The sequence below is a fragment of the Protopterus annectens genome, chromosome 2.part0 (genome assembly GCF_019279795.1).
Source record: "Protopterus annectens isolate FY-2018-M chromosome 2.part0, PAN1.0, whole genome shotgun sequence".
Lineage (NCBI taxonomy): Eukaryota > Metazoa > Chordata > Ceratodontiformes > Protopteridae > Protopterus > Protopterus annectens.
In genome coordinates this window covers 1,235,483,228-1,235,499,493 of record NC_056728.1, presented here as the reverse complement: position 1 = coordinate 1,235,499,493, position 16,266 = coordinate 1,235,483,228, and the positions used below count along the sequence as shown (strand labels likewise).

The following is a 16,266-nucleotide window of genomic DNA, read 5'->3' as shown; positions in this document are numbered from 1 at the left end:
ACTCAGTTCCTAGACTTGGAACAATGCTATAATAAGGTGACAAAAGTTGCCACCAATCATCATTATAGGGGCCATCACTGTCTGCCTTAAAAACTTCAAAGGTTAGAGCTAAGGCATTACCTTACACTTTTCCAACTAGTCACTTCCCACAAACTCATCTGTTATCCCGACAAATGCCCTAGTTTGAAAAATAATCTCCAGCTTCATAACCCAAGTAGACAGCTGGAATCCAGTGATAAGATGTTATTAACGGTTATAAAAATAAACAACTCAACTGGAGACTCTTTGTTCTCCTCCTTTCTGGCCAAAATTCTGGAACTCCCTTCCCTTGGATCTGTGCGTGCACTACTCTAGGATGGCAAATGCTCTCCTGTTACTTTCTCCTATTCTTTCCAATCACTTTATCCTCAGCTGCTTGTCCAAATTCTCCTCCTTGATCTCTTCCTCCTTCCTTCTACCGAGCCTAAAACATTCTCTCGTTCCTCTTTGTGCTAACAGATCATTTCTTCCTTTTCTCTCCTTCTACCAAGTTCATTCCCAATTATTTTTCATAGCTGTTTACATGATGCTATTAAGTGCTGATACTCTATATACATTTTTTGTATCTTTGTTGATTACTTGTATAGCTCTGTTTACTGTGCTCTTTATGTAATATTGTAAATTTTCTGCAGTTTTTCTCCCTAGGGCATCCGCTGAAAAGGGGTAGCTTTCTGCCCATTCGGACCATCCAAGTAAACAAATGCAGTAAATAAATAAGGTGATATAACTGCAGGTGTTTTCATTCTAGCTTTAGCTTCATTATACATAGCCTTTAATAAGTTGACAAGCTGACATGAGAATTCAACTTCCTGTAAGAACTGCATCAGATAACATCAAATGCTTATTCTGCCTGCCTCAAGCCTTAAATGTAAATATATATATATATATATATATATACATATATATATATATATATATATATATATATATATATATATATATATGTGTGTGTGTGTGTGTGCGTGTATGGATCTAGGACTATTGAACGAAAGTTCAATAGTCCGAATCCACAATCACCGAACACACTTTAACAAAAGCGCTTTCACCAAAAAAGCGCTTTCATTAAAGTGTGTTTAAAAAAAAAAAAACATTACTTTTACGTTTTTGCAGAGGGGCAAGCCCCCCTGCACCCCCCACACCCCGCACTTAAATATTCTCACTCCGAGGTCGCACTACAGTGGGGAAAAGGGAATTATCCCTTATCCCCACTGTAGTGTGATCTCCGCAACAGGCATACTTACACAAAAGTGCCTTTCGGTGAAAAGCACTTTCACGCAAGTATGCCCGGCCGAATCTGTTTCAGTTATGTTGCCGTTCGGTGATCTGTACGGATCCCATATATATATATATATATATATATATATATATATATATATATATATATATATATGGGTCTACTGTATATGTTCGAAAATACACTTCTTCGAACTCACACAGTAGACCCTGGGTTACACGTAAGTGCACTTAATTGGAAGTGCACTTTCGCGAAACCTGCTTCAGCGAACGGGCTGCTACTGACTTTAGTGCAGTAGTTACGGACCTTAGGGTTAGGGTGCGGGTCATGGTAAGGGGATAGCCCTACTAGCTATCCCCTTACCATGACCTGCGCCCTAACCCTAAGGTCTGTAACTACCACACCACAGTGGAGGACAGAGCATGTTTTCCTACTGTCCTCCACTGTGGTGCAATCCGTTCGTTGAAGCTGAGTTCGTGAAAGTGCACTTTCGAATAAGTGCACTTTCGCGTAACTGAGCGGTCTACTGCTCTTTTTCGAATACGTGGTATTCGATGAAAAGCAGTAGACCCATATATATATATATATATATATATATATATATATATATATATATATATGGATCTACTTCAGTAGATCGAACTTTTAAATGTTTGAATCTCATATGGCCGAGACCATAACATCGAACATTTAAAAAAAAAAAAAAAAAAAAAAAACTAAAAATTTGTAGCAGGGGGCAAGCCCCTCTGCACCCCCCCACTACTTAAATATACCAACTCTGAGATCAATGCCCATATATACTTAGACAGGATTCTGTATACATCCTGTCAAGAGACCATCAGATTCAGAGTAGTAGTTTTTCCAACTGTAATAGTGAAGGCTTGATTTATTTAGCCCTATGTAAAACCTGTGGTGCATTTTACATTGGAAAAACTACTCGTAAACTCAAAAGGAGGATTTATGAGCATTTATATGCTATTAGAGTCGAAGATATTAAAAATGCCTTGTTTAAACATACACTGACATGTCCCCAAGCAAAATGGGGCTTCTTTGTTGTACAGAAGGTGCAATGTGATGTGAGGGTGGGCCCATGGGAAAATAGGATAGAGGTGAGAGAAATATTTTGGCAGTTGTTATTGGAAGCCAATAGATTCCCAGGGCTGAATGAATACATATCCATTGCCCCCATTTTAAAAATGAGAGCTGCAAAACTATAAAATAAGTATATATATTGTTTTGCAAGTTCCTTTTGTTGGTTTTTGATTCAAGTTTATTTATCTGTCCAACACATTGTGATGGTTTTAGTATTTATATATTTATTTTAAAGTTCTTTTAAAAATGTGCATGTTTTTATCTACTTTCATCTGTATTTGTGGCAAGTTGGTAGGTTGTCACGAATATTTTAGTTACAGGATTTAATTGGTGTCAATTAAACAATTGTTTTAACTACTAATTAGATTGGGAGGGGTATATAAGCAGGCACAGGCTTCATTCTTTCATTTTACATCTGAGGAAGTCTGGTGGACGAAAACGCTTTGTATTGTGTGGCGTTTATGTGATTAAACCTGTTGCTGCTTACACCTACAGGCTCGTGTTTTATTATTACCTTCTGCCTCTTTGGGTGCCTGTTGTGGTTTTATTGGTTCCTGGTTCTGTGGCACCCTTTCCTTGGAGTTTTTGGACAACTCCGAGATCACACTACATTGCGGAAAAGGGAAATCTTCCCATTCTGCACTGTACTGGGATCTCCATTCAGTCTGTTCGAACTTTTAAAAGTTCGATCAACTGAAGAGGACCCATATATATATATATATATATATATATATATATATATGTGTGTGTGTGTGTGTGTGTGTGTGTGTGTGTGTGTGTGTGTGTGTGTATACATGTGTACACATACATCCACACATACACAAAACTGCAGGTCCTTCTGGGATATAGCCAGTAGTTTTAGAATTGCATTTCAGTTTCCAGAATGCATCCCATTCCCCATAAGAAGAGTCACCAACATAAAATGTTGCATATTTCCAGACATTATACATTTCTACTACCAAAACCATCAAAATATCAAGTTTAGGGAAAAATACAACCAACTTGGTAAATTGACAAAATGTTTAAACATAATCGATGGTAAAGTTGCCATACATTTTTTTTCATTTAAATTGTAGAACATCTCATGCATAAAACATATTGTTTTAAAAAGTGAACAGTGTGGTTTATATAGCATATGCTTTCTGCCACATTTACAAATTCAAATGCACATTCTCCTTTCTCACTTTACTTCATTTTGTGCTATTTTTACGATGTTTCTGTTAATGGATGAGTTATTCCTTGATAAAGCAGGAACGTAATTTAATTTCATGTGGTCACGTATCTTTGAAATATTTCTACACTTTTTTCTTCCCCTTCCTTACCTTATTTGTTTATAGTGAAAATTATTTAGGTAAATTTAGGTCAGTTCACCAAAAAGGTTCTGAAATTTGATTGGATAAAATCAACTGTGTGAATACCACATTAGATAAATGTTTTCTGTAGGGGCTATCTTGCACCTCCCTTATGTTTACATAATTAACTTTAAGACTGTTGCACCTTGCGGGTAAGGAGGTACTCACTAGTATAGTGACTAGGGGCCTCACTGAAAAAAAATGATCAAAGAATCATTTTCCTGAAATTGGTAATGATTAGCCTAACAACTAATTTTCCCTTTACCTTATTACATTCCTATTTTCTTGCAATTCTCACATATACAACATTCATCTAATGTCCAGGATTTTCTGTGGCTGGGCTGTCTAATTACTAATTAGTGTCAACCAAGTAACTGTACTGTCATGTGTTTGCAGATTGCTTCATAGTTCGGACCTTTGCTATGTGGAATGTTCCAAATGGTCCTGACATTGCTGACTAATAGTCTCAGGTATATGATGTGATGGGAAGATCTTCAGCTACATTCTAGCAGGTGTTATACAATGCTACATTTCCCCCACTTTGTTGATAAAAAAGGATCCAGAGCTGACCACATGCTCAGCAATCCCCTCAAACAGAAAAGTAGAGGCATGAAAATTAAAAAATGTACAAGGTCACATTTGTCTTCTTATAGTTTTGCATGTAGACACTGAATACAGAATTAAGTTATGTTGTGTTTTTATAGTAACGTGAAATAAAAATGTATAGTCTGAATTCTGTGAATCTTTTTGTAGCATTCTGCAAAGAGAATGAGATGGTGTGTGGCAACCATGAGTGTGTGCATCGTAACCAGTGGTGTGATGGACACAAAGATTGCAAAGACAGTTCAGATGAATGGGGCTGTGGTAAGTGCATTTCAGACTAATATATTAAATACTGCACTCTAGATGTAAAGGAAATAGTTAATTAAGTTTCCAGACTAGTACCACTATTTTAAAACTTCACTATCATCTTAATGGCCTTGTACTAGAAGCATTGATAGTGACAGATTATGTGTTCCAGTGGCAAACTTTGTATCAAGCTACAGGGTTAAACTGCTTAATTTCTGAATTTGCAGTGGCTTTGAGTTGTCAGAGGTTAACACAGAAAAAAAATAAAATGATTCCTTAATCGTGCAATCTTTTTCCATGTTAATGGGGAAGGCATTGTTCTACTTGGGTTTTGGCCTGTTTGTAATAGTGTACACACAAGAGCTGGAAGAATCGCTGCTATCAGGTGTGGTTATCGATTTGTCAGGCTTACAGTTACATGTACTGCTGCACAGCAATTCCTTGCTGGGTAGATCTGCAAAACAGGGTCGCAAGGGGTTAATCTGGAAAGCTAAGTTGTTGTACTCCAGGTAAAATGATGATTGATTTGCAAGCTTTGAACTACAGAGCAAAGACTTGTTTGTCCATAAATGCTTTCTGTCCATTTGGATAGGCCTGAGCTTCTTCAGTCACCCTTCAGATTAATAAACTGACCATAAAAAAGTATTTAAATGTGTTCCTGATGTCTCTTTCTCTGTGTATTGCTGTTGATTTGTGGAGCACTTTCCTAGTATTTTTTGTTTTGTTTTGTTTTTTTGCATTGTATACAGCCCCCGAAAAAAACGATAAATGTATTTCCTCTCTAGTGTTTGCAGTGAATAGCTCAAGAGTGGCAATTTCTTTTTCTCCCAGCAAAACAAGTTCCTACTTGATTTAAAATTTCACAGGTTTGTAGTGACAATATTCTTAAATCTAACCCCATCCAGGGGCAGAGGCAGAACTTTTGGAATTATACTTCAACTACTAGACTATACACAATCTCCGAGTTATTGCAAGTTTTGCCCTCCCTCACATGAGTGTGAACGTTTTTGGACAGTATAGCTTTTCATCGGTGCAAAAAAAAAGTTGGTTAGACCTGCAGTACTTTTTTCCACAAAGAGATAAAGCCTCCACCTTACTGATAAGCAATGTCAAAGTACATTGTGGGGGAGGGGGAAATATAATATGTAATACATATAATATAAAATAATTATAGTAATGAAAAATTTGACCTCACACATTGTTGAGCCTCACCAATGTACAAAACCAAATTATTTTGGAGACATAAACCCGATTCCTTTTTGAAGTTAGGCATAAAGCACTTCCAGTCCCCATCAGCATCATCTGAAGGGGGTCTGATGGAGCTTTATCTTCTGGACTCAGGTATGCATGTTATTCAGTACCCAAGACCTTTTGTAACCTGGCCCATGGAATATATCTAGCCATACCCATTTCCCTGCTTGCTGTGCAGTAGAGAGTACGACATAGTGTATAGGGCATTCTCATGTATTATACTATGTAAAAGGTTAAGGCATCAAACTTACAGGGAAAAAGATTTTCAGTACAAAGCAACAGAAAGAAGACTTTGTTGGTGTATCGCAGCAAACCATAACAGAAGCTAGAAGTGCTAATGATGATTAACATCTGCTGTAATACTGTCACCTGCCTGGATAGCCCACACATATGAACAAACAACTGTTAGTACAAAGGAAGTGCAAAAAGAAAAATGTAATTCATGGAGAAAAATGTAGTTTCATCTCCTTCATCTCAGTTTGCATTGATGATATTTTGTGTCACAAAAACTATTATAACAGTCCTTGAAGGAGTTTGCTGTTGCATCCCATAGATCCTGTAATTAGAATCCTTTGGGTAAAACATTCTACTAATCAGGGGCAGCGTTTTATTTATGCTTGTCTAAAATTACTGACGGATTAGCCCTTGTACTTAGAGGTTGCATCAGATTTTCAGCATGAAGACAGTTGCCCTTCTAAAATATTTTAGAAAAGTAACTTCTTTTAGAATTGATGGGGCACTAGATAAATACACTGCCTTGGTCTAAAAATGGCATCTTTTGTTGTTTTCTCACTCATTAGGACTTCTGTAGCAAAAGATATGTAAGGAAAAGCAGTTTCTATAGTAAAAATGACACCACTGGTTTGGTAGCTTATCTTTTGCCTCCTAGGAATTGTCGAACCATATATTCAATCTTCCATTCATATGCATCACTAGAACTGAGTCTTATGTTGTTAAAAGGAATTCATTACATATCAAATAAATTTCATTCTCCCCTACAAAGTATTCTAGCATTACTTTAAAATATGACTTTCATAAAGCATTTATTTTAATTGTGTCCAAATAAATTGATAAATACTTCACAAATAACTGGTTAAATAACTGCTGTACAAGTTACAGATTTAAGAACAAATCAGGTAAAATGACAACGTTAAGCTACATATTCAAGAAGATTGGAAACAAGCAGGGAAACCAGTGAATGCAGAGAACCAGATAAAAGCTGTATTATCAGTACAAAACACTCTAGGGCCTCGGCTATACCATTTACTCCTTGGAGGCTGTATAGCTGAGGTGCTAGAGGTTTTTGTACTGGTAGTATAGCATTTATCTGGTTCTCTAGATTCACTGGTTTCCTTGGTGGCTTGCTGTTCCCTTGTTTGCCTGCTGTTGTGGTTTGCTATATTCAAGAAGATTGATTGAATCATATGGAACATCAGCAAGTAGTTAGAGCTCAGAATATTTTCAGCAAAATGTTATACTTATACTGGTGATGTGTCCCATCTTAATATTTTTGAGCTACATTTATCTGGTATGTGAGGTTAATACCGAAGGAAGAGTTAGACATCTAGGGTTTATACACACACATACACACACACACACACACACACACACACATATATATGTATATATATATATATATATATATATATATATATATATATATATATATATGTGTGTGTGTGTGTGTGTGTGTGTGTGTTTCAAATATATATATATATATATATATATATATACATATATATATATATAAAATCATAGTAGTTTTATAAACCTTAAATGGATCTTTGTTTGATAAGGTCTTAATGGATCTAAGAGCTTTAGTTCAAACAACTGTTTACAGAGCAAGCCAATAAGTTCTAAATCTAAATGATAGAGGAACGGTATATATCACTGAAAATTTAACAAATAAATAATAAAAGTTATTTTAAAGTCACTTACAAATATTTAAATAAAATTTTTCATGTAAACAAAGGTGATGGATTTGGAGATAGATAGGAAATAGAATGAGAGCAGATAATATTAGATAGATGAATATAGCAGTGATTCAAGTGAGGATGCTGGTTTGAATGAATTAATATGCAGACGTACAAGAGGACAGAAAACAGGAGAAGAAATATGAGAAAAACATTATGCCAAGAGGAAGGATAAGCAGCAGGCATGCATATTTCTTTTTAGTGGCACAATCTAACTCACAGAGGAGATGAAGCAGGAAAATAAAAAATAGGGAATGCATTGAGCTCTTAACCTAGATCCCAAAGTACTAGCACTCACTTTTCAAGTGAGCTAGTATATTTGCTCAGAATGAAAATGAAATTGTCTGAGGTCTTAGGCTACTGAATAGCAAATTCCATGAAGCAGGACTAATCTTTGAAACTATTTTTTTCCGCTAAGGCTGCATTGAAGGGAAGCATATCAATAAGAGGACATTATTACCAGTGGGTCCGGGGGAGTATCTGGTGTTGTTGTATGAAGTTTAGAGGTCAGAAGGCACAATAGCTGTTAAAGAGAAGTTTAAATATCCATTGAGCTGAAGTGTTACCCAGGCAGTGACAAGTAATTAGTGTACATTTTGTAAAGTAAGATAGGGGACCTCCCACCTGTTCAGCAGAGTGATAAAACAATATATTTTGTTAGTGGCAGTTCGTAATGTGTGTTACAAGAGTTAAGACTAGTTATGAGTTAGTAGCAATCAAGCTTAGATATAAGTATGTTAATTCCTATTGTCTGTTTTGCTTTGAAGGTCTGTAAATGTGTGTAAACAAAGATTAGCTGTTTTAATGTTTTATATACTACCTGCTTTATATGAAGAGTAAATGAAATCTGATGATCTAGAGTGACTGTTGGGTATTTCTGATGAGGCACTGCAGGTTTTGGAGGTCCTTCAAAATGTTTGTTTTGCAGAAATGAATACTGGAAAATTCTTTTAGCCCAAATAACAAGGAGTAATTTACTAATATTAGCAATGAGGTTAAGGTAAATTAGCCGTTTGCATTGTAGCATTACAATTGATGATCTAGAGGTTAGCGTAATCATATCATATACACTTAATGTGCAGTTGATGGGGGATATGGCCAATGGCAAATTGTTAATAAATATGGTAATGAGTAATGGGCACAGAACTGAGCTTTGGGGGATCCAGAATATACGGAAGTGTTTCAATAGGCAACATTCAAGGGTCTCTTACAAGTATATTAACTGTCAGTTCTCAGAAGCCAATACCGGTTAAAGCCCTAAGAATGTGATACTGATTCAAAGATTTAAAAGTCCTTTTAATATCAAATAAGAGAGCACCAGCCAAGTGTTCATTTTCTATAGCTTCATTAACGTGATTTGCCACTATGTAGATAGCTGTCACATTATTATAACGTGGTCTGAAGCCATGATATTTTTTTATTGTAAGTAGGTTATACTTGCTGAAATGTTCAATAAGGTAATAGTTAAATAGTTTTATTAGACCTTTTGCTAGAAGAGGAAATACAGTCATGGGTCTGACATCTGAAGCAGTATTGGAGAATGTGGCCTTTGATATAAGTTTAATAATGGCATGCTTTCAGCTATGAGGTAAAAATCATTCTGTTAAAGATAAATTAAAATTGTGGTTTAGTGGTTTTCTGATTACAGGAGTGACCAGACTGAGGAACCAGTAATACAGCCACAGTTGGCCTATTTCTTCTCTTACATCTAGTTGTTATAGTGCCTTATTTTTCACATTTCCTGATGAGGCCTTTAAAATAGAATGCATATCTGATTTTATGGTTAAAGTGATTCATGTCAGGTGGTAAAAGAGAGGATATAGGAGAATTTGCATTGAGTGGGGGAAATTCATGATCACAATATTATGTCACTTATACTTGAATTATGAATATTTATTTAAAGATGTTTTTAACACCTTTCTTAAATTATCACTTAAGACATAGGCAAATATAAATTTATATAAAAGAAAAAAATATTACTAACTAGTTCCCATTTACCAACATTATACATCACGTGATCTTTTGTATAGTCATCATCAGTACAGCACTACATAAATTGCTCAATTCCTGTCTTTCCTAATACCTCACATCTCCCCCAGAACGTTGTTTTGCATGTAGTGTTCCCACAAGTTCCAGTTATTTCTACGTAATATTCCCCTACCCTTAGCTAGAGATTCTACTTCCAGTTATTTTATCTTGTTTACAATATTAAGCCCATCAAATACATTTGGGTTAGACACGATTTCCATTTTCTTGTAATTGCTTTTTTGGCAGCCACCAGAAGTAAACTTAACAAGGCCTTACTATGTATAGAAAATTCAGATCCCAGCTCAAAAGAGTTATTTCCCTAGTAACACCCATTTGTTCACCCAATGTTTCTGACAGAGTACTCTGTTAAAGTCTGCTAACTCATTACACTCCCGGAACATATGTTGCCAGTTACCTCTTTCTTCCCCATCACACCTCCAACATTTGCCATCTACCTGATGAAAAATTATTTGGCGTCTGCTTGGGGTATAAAAATACCTATGCAAAAAGGAAAAATCCCATAATGTATACTCAACAGCCTTACATCCTCCGAATGTTCCCTTGTAAATTGCTTATCTCGTCCCAATCTTTTCTAACTTGTCTTGATTGACCACTATAGTTGCCATGCAGTAGTTTGTATGCCATACTTCTTCTTCTTCTTCTTCTTTCGGCTTTTTCCCAGTAAGGGGTCACCACAGCGGATTACCTGTCCGCTCATGATTGGCAGTGGAGTTTTTAAAGTGTCAAGTTGCCAGCCCAGCGCCCAACCTTCCACAGAAGGCACACATACACACATGCACTCACAACTAGGGCCAATTTAGAGTGTCCCATCCACCTGCAGCATGTCTTTGGGATGTAGGAGAAAACCGGAGCACCCGGAGGAAACCCACGCAACCGCAGATAGGACATGCAGACTCCGCACAGAAGGCACCCCAGCCAAGGATTGAACCAGAGAACCTCTTGCTGTGAGGTGACAATGCTAACCACTGCACCACCGTGGCAGCCCCTAGTTTGTATGCCATACTAATTATCCTTTTTAATAGCAGCCTTCTTTTCTAGATTCATCTAAAAAGTCTACCAGAGCAGGTTATTTACTTAGGATGCCACTATCACTTTCTTTTTGTTTATACTCTGATATTAATCCCTAGTAAAGAAGGCAATCTCTAGCCTGCAGTCCAAATGCCTTCTTGGCCTCTACCCATTCTATTACCTATCCTTCTTCATTTTTTTGCTTCCAATACCTTGGATACTTTGACAGTTTTCTCCACTAAATACCAGCCCCATCTTGCCTATTCTATGTACCCTAATTACAGTCATCCCTATCATCAAAATCTCCTTTCTCCATTCTCATGTTGGCTTAGTTCTTAGAATACGTTCTGCTACTTTATGAATATAATATTCCATATAGCTATTTGTTATTCTCCTTAAGGATCTGCATCCAGAATCCCACTCTCTCAGTATTTCTTGAGTTTTACCCCTGTGTCATCATCCCTTTCCACTTTGAATTATAGCTTTCTGCTTGTATTATGTATGTGAACCTTAAATGTAGCTCTAAAATATCTCTTAAAATCAGGTAATCCTGAACTACCTTGTTTTAGTGGAAGGATAAACTTATCCCACTTTACCCTTGCCCTTTTCCCTTCCCACATAAATTCCTTCAGCTGTTTATTAATTACAACTTCTACTCTGGTTGATAAAATACGCCTGACCTGAATATAAAACTAAATGGACTAAAAACATTTTTATTTGCTTGTATTTTGCTATCCATATCCATAAACAAGAGCTTCCAGTTTCTCAGTTTTATATTATATTTTGTTTAGTCTCTTCCCATGTATCCTTAGCTGCCATAACAGAATCCTTTTTTTAATCCATACTCTTAAATATTTCATTTTTATCCTGTCCCCATAAATATGGGTATTGTTGAACCAATGCATGTGTGGGTACATCATTTACAGCGTTAGCCTTTATTTTATTTTCATTCATTTTATATCCTGAAAAGACATGAAACTGTCTCCAAATGTTCCACAATACTGAGAACTCCTTTTCCAGTTTTATTAGGCACAAAATAACATTGTCTGAAATGAAACCAATTTTTCTTGATTACCATACAACTATATCCTTGAATTTCTGAGTCCCTTCTTTTTTTGCCAGTGGCTCTAAATACACAGCACATAACAAAAGAGGAAGAGGACATCCCTGTCTGGTTCCTCTGTTCAGACATAACTTAGAGAGGAACCCTCCCACTTTAATTCTTACCTTCAGTCCATAATGTATCCTACTAATTAACCTTATTATTGTATCAGGGAATGCAAATGCTTCCATTGTCCTTCTTATAAAGTCCCAGCTTTCTCTGTCAAATGTTTTTTCTGCATCAAGACCCACAAACAACAGGAGTATTTTCTTACATTCGATTTCCCTCTGGATAATCATTGTTCTATTAATGTTGTCAAATATTTGCCTCCTGTCCACAAAACCACATTGATCCATATCTATCAAGTTTGATAACATCTTTGCCAGTCTTTTAGCTATTATAGACATAACATTAATTATGATTTAAAATTGAAATGGATCTATATGAAACTGAGTCTGACTGGTTTTTATTGCCTTTAGATACTGCAACCACCACAGCTTTCTTCCAGGATGTTGGTGCTTCCCCTCCTTTTAAAATACTGTTAAACAAAATCTTCCAGATCTTTATCACTTTCTTCCCTCCTAGCTTTCAAACTACAACAGGAATACCATCTGTTCCTGGAGACTTCCTGCAAATCGATTATACTTCACTGTTTTCATCTCATCTCTTCCTGTTGTAACTGCTAGTGGTTGAGGCTCATGTACTTGTAACCTTGGCATATTTAACTCTTCCACAAATATTTCAATGTGTGGTCTTTCTTGATTTCCACAGTTCTCTGCTTTATACTAATGTTCATAACATTTCAAAAAATATATCTAATACCTCCACAGGATTTCTGGTTATTTTTCTTGCTTTAGTCTCTCTAAATTTGGTAGCAGTCTTTTCTACTTTATATTGTCTAAGTCATTGTGCTAAAAGTTTTTGTGCTCTGGAGTTATTATCAAAAATAGTTGCTAAACAGCAGCCTTCCTAAACTCATGTATATTATCCAAATACTCCATTATTTTCTCTTTAGCACTCAGCAGTTGCACGGCTTCTTGATCTGTGAGATTCCTCTTATTCCGCAATACTTTAACCTTTACCAGCTCGTTTAAATCATTTCTGTTACTTCTTAACCATTTCTCTTTTTCTTTTATTTCTGCCCTATTTTTAAATTCCAGTTTCATTTTGTGCCACCCACTAGATATAACTTCTGAATTTCTATCTTTACTAATAACTCTCAAATTATTTCCACTACCTATTCCTTAAATTCCTCTCTTTTTAACAGGTAGTTGGGAAAGCACCAGTGTCTAATTTTTAGTTCATTGCACTGCATTTTTATTTTACTTTTTATTGGTGCATGATCTGAAATAGTTATTGGATGTATTTCAAAGATGTGAATTACATGCACATGCTCCTGTGAAATATAGCTTCTGTCTAGCCTAATCAGTTATTGTACCTTGGGGAATAATATGTAAATTCTCTCCCATTACCTAATATTGAATTCACATCTTCCATACCAAATATTTTCATACATTTCTTCAGAAATCTACCCTCCTATGTTATATTTTACCTTATAGGTTCCCAGGTACATGCTCATTTTTAAAAGTCAAGTTCCAGTCCCCACCTGTAAGTAATATTTCCTGCTGAAAACTGATTATTTCTCTCAAAATGTTATGCTCCATAATAGCAGCTTTAGGTAGAATATAAATATATTTCATCATAATCCTCTTCCATTGCCAGTAGCCCCTTACTGCCACAAATCTACCATTATTATATTTTTCCCCTCTTCTATCACTATTAGTATAACTACTCCCCTTTTCTTATGTCTCTGATATTCTGCTGAATATCCATTCCAAAATCCCTTTTTTATCAAGTTCACATGCTTGTTTCTTTTGAAATGTGTGTCCTGCAGCATTAGTGTTGGCACTCTGCATTTCTTAATATAACTCAATACTCATACATTTGTATCTTTATGTGTGAGGCCATTTATGTTGAAAAAGAATATGGATAGCACAGCCATCATATGCTATTATTCCCACCTATTATACATGACAGCTTTTTTGAATGTGTTTCCAAATTTTGTGTTACCTGCACATACTGTTTGACAGGTTGATTTTTATACAGTTATTTCTTGTCATCCCCATTTGAACCTCTGTCATATTTTCAGAGTGTTTTGTTTTAATGAAAACCCTCAAACAAAAAACACCCCCCAGAATACCCCAGAACCTATTAACTTAAGACAAACACACAAAACAATGTACCTCTTCAAATAATGACATTTAACCCTACTAATAGGAATAATTGTCCCAAATCAACAGCTGCTCTCACAGGCATTATCTAACCTAAAATTAAGGTTATCCATTGTAAAGTAATTGTTACAGCTTATTTGCATTGGGTTTGAGCTATTTATCTGTTGATTAATTATGTGATTCATTACTTAAAGATATGATTTAAGAAACATGTACAGTAAAATGATCTGTTAATAGACTGCAGGTAGGAGGCTATCAAATGAACAAACCAGATCAAAATACAAACTGGAAACTGTTAAAAACAGAGTAAAAACCACACTGAGTCCAAAAGTTAGAGTAAGCGCTTTCGTTTACTGAAATTAGCAAACTTCATCAGACAAATAATTTAATTAAAAATTGATCCAATAGTTAGGAATCTAGGAACCAATGTGGATAATGATCTGTGCTTTGATCACAACATATCCGGTGTTGTAAGGAAGTCCTTTTTCATCTCACAACTTATACCTAAAGTTAATGCATCCAAATCCAGGGATGTCATTGCTTTACTGTACTTGGCACTAATTAGCTGATCGCTGAGTACAATTTTCCTTTTGGTATGTACCTGTCCTAACACATGGCACAACTGGAATGACCACAATGTTTTCTCACTAAAATACAAATGCCTACTTTATAAGAACTATGTAAACCATCTCAAAACTTTGTCCCTCATCTTAGTATCATCCAGGTTTTGAGCAACAACCTCTGCCTTGTGTATAAAGCTTCGACAGACCCTATTCTGTCATACCTATTACATATTCACAAGTTGAGTGGTATGATAAACACCTGCTCAAGAGATTTTAATCTCACTTACAAAATAAATAGAACATGTTGGAGGGATAAGTATGTATCACAAAGAGTATCACTTTTAGGGAGCTATCTTCCTATCCACTCCACGTAAAGCAAAGTACAGCTCTTATTCTATACAAATGTAAGTGTATGAACATCTTTATGATATTAACAAGAGAGACATGAAAAACGCTCTTTACAGGCATAGTACATTATGTTCAGATGCTACTTACAAGTTTTTTGTATTGGACTCTGTTATACAAGACCCTAGGGGTGGTCCATGGGAGACACTACTTTCCCATAGGGAGACACACTGGCAGATCCTCCTGGAATCCAACAGATTCCCAGGGCTTAATGAGGCTATATCTATAGTGCCTTATTTGACACTAAAATCTGACAGGATATAAATTACCTGCTATTTATTTACAAATCCATTAAATAGCTTGTCAGACTTCAATATGGGTTTGGTGTAAGGATAGAATAAGAATGGAAATAAATATAAAAAGTTATACACACATTAGTTTTACGACTACAAAATTTATTTAAAATTTATTTAGAATTTTAACATTTTAGGGTATATTTCTTTACTGGTTTTAACAAGGGCTATGTAATTGTTTTGTTATATTGCTCTTTTAGTAAAATATTACTGTGTTTTTAAATTAGATCAATTAACTTAATTGCCAATTTATGTGATTAATACGTGTATTTAAACCTGAGGGTTGCTTGACTGTTTGTCTGAAGAAGTCTTATTTGATGAAAACGTGTGGTACATTTTGTTGGCGTTAAGCATTAAACTTCTGGTATTCCTATCAGTCAGCCTGGTGCCTTATTGTGAGTTTACAGCATACCGTAACACCTATCCTGTGGACTAGACTCCGAACACATACTTGGTTTATTGGTTCTTTGTTTCTGCTCAGTATTTGGTGACAAATGTAATTTGGATGAATGGATGGGTAACCCCAAATTCACTCCTGGTTTAGCACCCTTGTCCCTCATGGATAAAGCAAACATGTAAAAGTCTCAACATATCCTTGTTTATCTCATCTGTGGGTTATTCGACTAAAAAATGTCAGGGCTAAAAACTACCATGGGAATGTAAGGTTAGGCTTCTTAAGATACTCATAGATCAATAGGCTCATAAGAACCTATGATCCTATAAAGGAGAAGAGCAATGTCCAATATTTGCTCCTCTATTATATTTTCTGTCTTTTTTCTGACATTGCAATAGGTAGCCTAGTGAGGGACATGATTTATTTTACAG

The 16,266-nt window shown here is 35.7% G+C and overlaps 1 protein-coding gene across 2 annotated transcripts in view; it reads left to right on the top strand.

Moving 5' to 3' along the window:
* CORIN (corin, serine peptidase) overlaps positions 1–16,266 on the top strand; it is a 1,415,152-nt gene that overhangs the window by 1,220,469 nt on the left and 178,417 nt on the right. For both annotated transcript variants that reach the window (XM_044061411.1, XM_044061410.1), the window contains one exon: positions 4,471–4,581. In XM_044061411.1, coding sequence (XP_043917346.1) covers positions 4,471–4,581 — 111 coding nt within the window. The remainder of the gene's footprint in view (positions 1–4,470; positions 4,582–16,266) is intronic.